This window comes from Ruditapes philippinarum, unplaced genomic scaffold, assembly GCF_026571515.1.
Source record: "Ruditapes philippinarum isolate M1 unplaced genomic scaffold, ASM2657151v2 ctg1102_1_1_1_1, whole genome shotgun sequence".
Lineage (NCBI taxonomy): Eukaryota > Metazoa > Mollusca > Bivalvia > Venerida > Veneridae > Ruditapes > Ruditapes philippinarum.
In genome coordinates this window covers 244,670-254,016 of record NW_026865427.1, presented here as the reverse complement: position 1 = coordinate 254,016, position 9,347 = coordinate 244,670, and the positions used below count along the sequence as shown (strand labels likewise).

At 32.3% G+C, this 9,347-nt stretch overlaps 1 protein-coding gene across 1 annotated transcript; it reads right to left on the bottom strand.

Moving 5' to 3' along the window:
- Positions 1–256: 256 nt before the first annotated feature.
- On the bottom strand, positions 257–8,897 carry LOC132728961 (uncharacterized). Its single transcript, XM_060714688.1, has 7 exons — positions 8,555–8,897; positions 8,030–8,123; positions 6,316–6,437; positions 3,524–3,608; positions 2,351–2,469; positions 1,526–1,652; positions 257–521 (listed from the first exon to the last, which is right to left on the bottom strand). Exons 1-7 carry the CDS (start codon positions 8,758–8,760, stop codon positions 459–461), a joined length of 816 nt encoding a protein of 271 aa, XP_060570671.1. The 5' UTR covers positions 8,761–8,897; the 3' UTR covers positions 257–458.
- Positions 8,898–9,347: the final 450 nt, after the last annotated feature.

The following is a 9,347-nucleotide window of genomic DNA, read 5'->3' as shown; positions in this document are numbered from 1 at the left end:
TTGCGAAAAACAAAAATTAAAGAATCAGACGTATACTTTTATGCAATAATAGTGTTAATGCACCTTTTATCAAACATTTACATCTTCAGAAGCCCCCGTACTCATTTAATCATTCACCCTGCGATTGTTATGTTACGTTATGTAAAATATATTTGACCGTATAAGTTATGAAAACATAACAAGTTTATATAATACATAAATAATATTTCTAATACACACATTATTTAAAAAATAATACTAGTAGTAACATGTAATACATTCAACGAAAATTAAATGTGTATATCACGAAACGATTATCAAACAAGTATTGTCACTTTACATTTTTAAGAGTTCGCCATTTATCAAGTTCGAGTTATTTACAAATTTTAAGCATTTTGACAGCAACATTAAAATTCACAATTTAGTTTAATTTTCGATCACGCTTTCACGTAAAATATGAATTTCTTTTGGTTGAACAACTATTTGCTGACATAGCCGGATCTCTTCCCAAGCACTGGTGATAATGTGAACAAGACACCGTCCTAAAATAGATGACATACAATTATGCTCATTTTTTGCATTCATTTATCATTTTTAATAAAAGAAAGCATAGCACAAATGTTTGTTATAAAATCTACGCTTTTTTAAATTAATCATCCAATTTAATTTGTTTATTAAGGAAAAAAAGTCTTTAAGTACCAGTATTATTAGAAACAAATCATTGACTATTTATGTACAAACTGGATTAACCTTAAGACAAATATTTCTATCGACAGACTGACAAAATATATAAATATATGGAACATTATTGATAATTACCCGCGACTTTAATCTGCTAACGAATCCGTAATATATGACTGTATATATTCTAAACTTATAAAATTATTGATGTACTTTTGTCTTTTTGACATATCTATAACTAAATATGTATTTGTACAGATTGTTAACATGAATTCTTCTTTTTACTTCTGGATAATGTTTCTCTTTTTATTGTTGAATACAATACATAATTACATACAATTCCTTATATCGTTTCTGTAAATTTTTTTAAATGAAAATAAAGGTACTTTAAATTCATAAAAAATAGGCCAATTTTTTTTTAGAAAAAATGCACATGTTAAGAGAAGAAGTGGGAAAAAATATTATCCACTCTAAATTTGTTCTTGAAATTTTGACGAAGGTTAGCTTCATGAAAATAAGAAGAAAACATGTTTCGCTTCATTGTAAATTATCTGCCCTTGAGTTTAACGAAAAGGCCAAATTCAAGGGTAGATAACTCGAAAATTAGAACGGTAACCCCACATTTTTTCCGTTTAAAACGTTTCTGTTATCATAACTATTCTAATAACATGCCAAGTTAAAAGAAATTCTATAGAACAGTTTTAATTTTGCCTATATGTCTACATGAAATCTCCGGAAAACGTCTTTAAGAAATATAGGACAATTCATTTGTTTTCATCACAATGGACAGTCTTTTTTATTTAACTACATGTATATGTATATTCTTCTTAATTCTTGTTTTTGTTCTACAGTTGTAATTATTCACCTTGACTAATCCTGGCAAACTGCTCCAGAACGTAACATTTGGTACCATTTCTTTACCTCGAGCTTTTCTACCAACTGCAAGAAACACTGTGCCACCGACGAAATATATGAACAAAAAGGCGAAAAATCTGAGACAAAAAAATATATGCAATGTATGAAAATATGTAAGTGTGAGTCCAAGTACATGGATAGCATTGTTAAACTAACGTTGAATTAACATACAATGTCAAATCGTATTAAGATGTATGCGCTGCATAATAAATGTAATTTCATCAAAATTATATTATTCTCCAATTCGGTAGCTTACTTTCAATGTGTTACAACCATTTTTCTTCTTTTTTTTTATTGCATACAATTTTATAAACATGGAACATCTATTGCCACACGCCTCTCATGTTATGTAATATTTTTTCTATTTATGTAAAACAATTCATGTAATATTTTAAACATAAATTTAGAAATCTTCAGAATAGTGAAACATATTGTGAAGTTTGTAACTATGTCAAACTCGTGACATACGAGTATATTCCTTTCAAATTTTATATAAACTATTAAATGAATTGTAAGCAATATGTACGATGTGTACTATGTACAGTACAGTTACGTGTCTTTCAAAATTTTAACAATCTATGCCACCTTTATATATACATGAGTGAAGGAAAGTAATATGTTGTATTAAACAACGCATGCTGAAATAATGTTATAGAAACTGGAGGGTTTCTTTCAAACACGAAACTGTGTTTGAAACTATAATACGCACACTTCATAACATTCTTTGATTAATGCATTATATATTCATATATATGACAATTTCGGTTTTACTTACATAATAAGAACTACGGCACCTCCTCCTATTCCCCCAGAACTGCTTCCAGGAGTGCAGTTTATGGGACCATCCTCATTGCATCCATTCGGGCATGCGCAAACAGTTGTTAATGTCAACGCCTAGAGAACAAATTAAACGTTCTTTTATACAATGTTACTGCGATTTTAAATCTTTAGAATATATAAATACAGGAATTCTTTGTTGGTCATTATTCCTTATACACTCTATAGAAGTTTGATAATTATCTGATTATGTTTACAGGAAAAATCGATATAAAAACTTATTCAGCATTGAAATTGTTCATTGTTAATATCAAAGACACATTATGCCTCAGAAACAATTTTTTTTTTACTCTTTAGAAAGGTCCAACATGCATTTTATAATGTTAAAATAATGGGATTAGAGCTACATGCTTGTTATCCGAAAAAAGTAGCGATAAATGTGAAATAATTTGTCATTAAAGTAGCAAGTTGTAAACAAAGTAGTATTTTGACTTTCATACAAAAAAACTGATGAAAAAGTAATTGGCCAATGAGAAACCTTGTGCATACAAAAATGTATAAAAGTATACCAAAATTAAAAAGCTTTTGGGAAATACGAAAAAACCAACTTTTTTTGTGGCATAATGGGCCTTTAGAAGATTCAACGAATGTCCACTTTAAGTTGATATCTAAACTTTTTTAAGTTAAAAATCTTTAAAAAGTCCATCTTTCAGTCTGGACAAATCATTCATCATTTTAGAGAAAATTTTAAAACTATATACAACATAAACAACGATACAATGCAGATTATGATCTTGGTATGTTGTGGTCGCACTGATAGCAGTAGGCAGAGCTAAACATGTCCTCTTTATAGCAATAACTTGTAAAAGTGAAAACATGTAAACAGCATTCCGTAGAATAGCATACACACTTATTTTATATTTTAAGCTGATAACATTCATTTCAAAGGAATATGTAATAGCAGAAGCCACTGAAGGTGAGTACATAAAATTATTTGTCCCTCAACGCTCTATGTTCGCATCAGGTCAGCGACTTTGGATTCTTTCATATGAGGAAGCTATCAAGCTAGCTTATGGAAGGTCAGTTTAGATGTTTGTGCCTGAGTAATGCTATAATAGTGATTCCACTTGAAACCAAAACCAGTTTAAATACCGATTTAGCAATAACTTACATATTGATTCAGACCTTGATTTCCTTCAGCAGTTAGTGATGGTTGACATGCATGCTGGTCACATTTTAGCTTCACCTGAGTTATACTACAAGAAGACATTTGATATCAGCATAACGCAGAGATAGTCTTTTTCATAAGGCCAAACTCCTCACAGAGATTATCTCTATTGGCAGATTGTAATTTATACTGATAAGGGGGGATTACTTTGTAGGAGAATGGGATTTTTAAACGTAGTATTTTCAAATATCAGAACATGTTCCCCTTTTATAAAAGATGAATGTTACAAACGGCAAAATTAGTTTTAAAAATACAAGCATCACCCCGTGTTTACTTATTAGACTACTAAAACTATACGGAACGGTAACAAAATGTAACAATATTCCTGATTTACAAAGAACCACCCTGTTCTGGGAAAATATGAAAAAGTAACAGTACAAATACAAAATTAATCCGATCATAATAACGATCAATTTAGGATCAAAATCAATATTTGTATCAACGATAAAATGAATACATCTCGTAAAGTGACAATAAATCGTAAATAATAATTGTCACAAACATGCTATGTTAAGTCCATTTTTATCAAGCTGAAATTGGAAAAAAAGGAGAAAAAAAAATCGGAAAATATTTAAGTTTTTAATTTCGATTAATGTGGCATTATGCTCATCCAAGGACATAGTGTGAGCTAGAGAGATATATACTTTTTTTTCCTGAATAAGTGTGAATGACAGTGACCACATAAAACCTGTCTCTGTCAAAAATGGACTTTAAAATAGATATACTAATGTGACAGCTATATTTTTTGGATGTAAATGCCCAGGAGTGAACTTGAAATTGTGAATTAATTTTGGAATTAACTGTGAGAAGCAGACATTGTTTATAACGATAAGTATACATTATATACATAATATCATATTTCACCTGTAAAAAATACCTGTGCAATATTTGGATGAGCGGCGCTCACTAACACTAAATAATGGCAAGCGGCTTAAATGGACACAATAATGCCTCGCCAAAGGCAACTCCGTCTTCTATTGTCGAGGGGCGATGGTCGTGCACAAATCTATCACAATACACACATTTAGACTTAATTAAGCATAACGGACCCGGAAACTGCTGAACAAAATTGTTTAAATGAGTTTGAGTTTAACGATATAACAAACGCTCAAGTGACGCTTCAGCCTAAGTTTTTGGCATTTAACCATACAGAGCATAAACAACAAGCCGCTGTTGAGGATAATACTTCAAACTATAGCTACGATATCCTTAATGAGTTTCACAATTTAAGATCCTTATATCGTGAGACACCGAAAGATATGTTTTACCACAGGTCTTAAGGAACTATTCCTCTAGTGAGCCTGATTTAGAAAGAGCTTGAATCCAATACTTTACTTTGAGGTAAAAAAAAGCATGAGAGTGACAACTTTCCATTTGGTTTACAAGTCAAATCGAAGCGGCGAGTGTACGTTCGGAACGGTCATCCGGTCGTTTACAAATAAACTTTCGCAGATATTTACAACATTATAGCAGTGGCCGACGGGGAGGATTATACTTTCCTGAAAGACATGATAAGTACCTCGAAACAGCGCAGCTCATCTACAGTGACATCAAAACATGATTATGACAGACACGCATCGAAAGTAGATTCATGCAGTATAAAGAAATCATGCAATTGTGCAAATGAAATATTTTTACTGAAAGATCAAGTATCTTCCTTACAAGCCGGATTTCTTTTTTGAAAGAAAACCTTGTCGCTAGTGATCGACTAAGATCAGGTCAAATGGACTATGTGAAAGCTAACATGAAGCAAATTAAACTTGATATTCTTGAGTGCGGACAAAGTATACGTAAAGGTATTCGTAAAGTTTGATTCTACAACTATGCCCAATAGCAGCTCAAAAGAATTTGAGGAACAATTACAAGCTCTAGATGATCGTTTATACGGATTGAAAGCTTTTATTGACTCAAATCAGCTAGTGTCAGTTCAGAAAATTAATGTCGCTCTTCCGGTAGGAAATGTTAATGTTCCTGATCATGAGAAAAACAGTTCTGGGACTAATTGAGACAAAAATATGAAGTAAACAGAACGTCTCCTGTCCGCGACGACATGAATGATGTCAACAGTTTAACTTCACAAGGCAACATGCTTCGAAATGTAAACGATAGATAACCCACGTGGCCCAAAGAAATTTCAATAATTATGTTTATTGGAATTTACCTGCAGCGTTTTATTTCTAAAAACAGTAGGGCAGTCTTGTATTTCAGGCAGATATCAACTTTTGCTAAATCACCATTATTACAGTCAATCTTTTGACAGTTATAGTAAATTCAACTCCACTTGCCAGTGAAAAAAATGAGAATATTGGCACTAAAATGGACACATGACCTGGATATAAAAATGATTTAAGCTACTACATTCTTTATCTGAATATTTCTTTTTAAAAAGAGTTATTGCATAATATGAATAATTATTAATTATTATTATATTATGATCTTTACAAAACGAGCTACAAGCATTATTGTATAATTTGAGCTGCGTCACAACAAAACCAACATAGTGCGTTTGCGACCAGCATGGATCCTGATCAGACTGCGCGGACGCGCAGGCTGGTCTGGATCCATGCTGTTCGCTATCAGTTTCTCTACTTGTAATAGAGTTGGTAGGCCCTGATCAGACTGCGCGGATGCGCAGGCTGGTCTGGATCTATGCTGGTCGCAAACGCACTATGTTGGTTTTGTCGTGACACGGCTCATTTGAAATGTTAAGGAAAAGGGCATATTTGAAAACTTACGTGAGAAGACCAGAGCCTGAGGTATAACCTAATTCTAAATCATCATTATCCTCGGAGTAAGCAAATTTGGCGCTCTGTGCATCACCGATAGATTCTGTCTGACCAACAGACGTTATACACGCCTATAATAATCAAAGTACTTAAAGTACTGACTGAATATGATGTGCATTTTTACACAATTGTAAATAAATAAAAAAACAGATTTAAGTTATTAGCTCTCACTTGAAGAAACGTTTCCTTAGGGGAGAACTAAACTTTTGTGTCACAAAATATCAAACAAGAGCTGGAGCTGTCGGTAGGACAGCAACGCTTGACTATTCCTATTGTTTGATAGTAAAAGAGCCTTGATAATGTAAAAGTTTCGAAGTTAACCAAAGGGTCTTTAAATCCATGATACAGTTATAGGCCTTAGAGAGAATCCTATTATGCTCTCAAAAAAGAGTATAAAATTTCAACTTGTTTCAAAGCCAATAGATGTCAATAGAATATGAAAGTATCTGAGGTGGTTTGCAAACTTAAATGTAAATTCTAAGTTGAAAAAGGGGCATTATTCTACCAAATGCTTCATAGAGTTACCTCCTCCTGTCTACAGGTTGGAGTCATGATGGTGAGCAAATGTGCAAAGTTTTAAAACCGTATGTCTTTGAAAATATTAGAAGTATTACAAAAACCCCAAAATTCTAAGTCAAAAAGGAGTATAATTCTGTCAAAATGCTTGATATAGTTACCTCCTCCTGTCTACAGGTTGGGGCCATGATGATGAACAAGTGTGCAAAGTTTCAAAGCCATATGTCAATGACCTTTGAAAATATTTGAGGTATTACTAAAACTTTAACATAAGTGGTTACGCCGACGCCGACACTGACGCCGACGCTCTGGTGACCACAGTAGCTCTTCTTATTCTTATCGAATAGTCGAACTAAAAATGACATAACTTAACATACAATTCTATTTATAAATGTATAGATTAGTGATACATTTATATCACTCATTGTAATTGTAAATACAAGTTTGAACCATTAAAGATTAAATAATTGATAGCCATAATCTTTTAACATAGTTACAGTTGAGAAATGTTTTATAAATCAAAGTATTATGAATTTCTACAATCTAAGTGTCGGGCGACATATTTTATGCAAACTATCATACAATTTACTTTTAATATGACCATATCCCGAACCCGTTATCCATAGAGAAAGGGCTATATGTATATGTTGACATGTTAAGGTAATATCTGTAGAACGTATGTAAGTTCCTAATAACTTTTTAAACCCTTGATTTTAAAAAGTGGCAATTTATGGATTTGCATAGAAAAAATATACCTTATACCTGTGAGTTTGCTGCTTTTATAAAAATACAAAACCATCTTCTCAAAATAAAACACACCATTTTACAGGAAACATACACATGCAATACAAAGATATTCAAATTAAGATGCTGACGAGCTTCACTGTGGTTTATGGGCGTAAGTGGCCGAGTGGTAAAAATCGTAGATTTAAAAACACTTGTCCCTCACCATTGTGGGTTTGAAACCCGCCAGGGACATCGGTTTTTATCTCATAATCTGTGGTCGGTGGTTCTACTCAGGTGTCCGTTCGTGCCTCATATAATGCTACGTTCAGCAGTAAAGCTTGATAGTGTAACAGTGTTGCCCAACCAAATTAATCATGACCGTTAAAGACATATACATTGAAAACTAAAAGAGTATACATACCGCAGCTTGAGTACAACTACTGGTACCTTCTGTAAATGGATAACAAGGATTGTAGGAGTAGGTACTTCCATCTGAAGAACTTACGTCTTGAAAACTAACAAATAAATTAATATTTAAGATAACATGATAAAATGTGGTACACAGCAGATTTGATGACAGATGTTAAAATATCGGGATTGCGTATCAGGAACTTCATGTTTTGTTCTATGTCTGACAACTAATAAAAAATAATTAAGTCGACTATTTCACTCAACTCCCTAGTAGACCGTATAAAATTATGTGTTCAAATATCTCAAATCATTTTCAGCGTTTAAAAAAGTTTGTCCTATACAACGTTTTTTTATGCTAAGCAATATCAACAGTCTGATTTAAATTATAAATATTGTCATATGATTAACAGTGAATAACGGTCGAAGATTTTATTGTTTTTGTGAAATACCTTTACCCTCAATTAACATCAAAGACTTAACAGAGTACGATAAATATACAAATACATACAAATCAAATAATGAAATACAAGACTACCGTGGGGTCAGGTCAGAATTTCCTAAACTATTTAAAACAATCAAACTTCCGTCATCATCGAACGCGCACGAGCACTGGTCTCTCCCTAGGCAATCCTTAGCTAGAACACTTCCTGGAACCAGAAACAAAACACATGCATACAATATGCCTGCTGTGCTGAATAATTTCCCAGTACAAATCATATGAGTTTTAATGAATAAATCCATGTTTGGAAGTTACATTTATGCTGAATAAAGTAATCGAAAATGAGATGAAATTATCATTATGATTAAAACTTTCTACACGGAGATAGTATCATTATTATATATATCAGATATATCAATGTTTACTTTTGAGATAACTACATGTTCATATGACCGAGTAGTTGTTACAATGATAAAAGGACTTTTTGATTAACATCATTTATGTAATACATTGAAACCAGCTTTCGTACATGACCCAATTTTAGGACGCACGTTAATCCTTTTCCATTACAAAACCTTTTATGAATGGTTTGTTAAACTTTGGTTCAAAAAAGTGAAATAATTGTTTTAAAATACAGCGTGTTACGCTATCTTATTTACTTATTAACTTCAATTCACAACTAACTGCCCCATTTGTAATTATATATTGGAATTGCATCTACATTTGGCATGTATTAAAGGCTTGTCCTACATGTGCCTGTCCATAAAAGATTTATTAAAGGAATAAATCAACTTTGTCACTTTAAACAGACATATGCAAAAGATAATTAAGGAATATACTAAAAAGAAAATCGTAGATCGGTTGCGGGAGAACTGAATATTAGAATGAT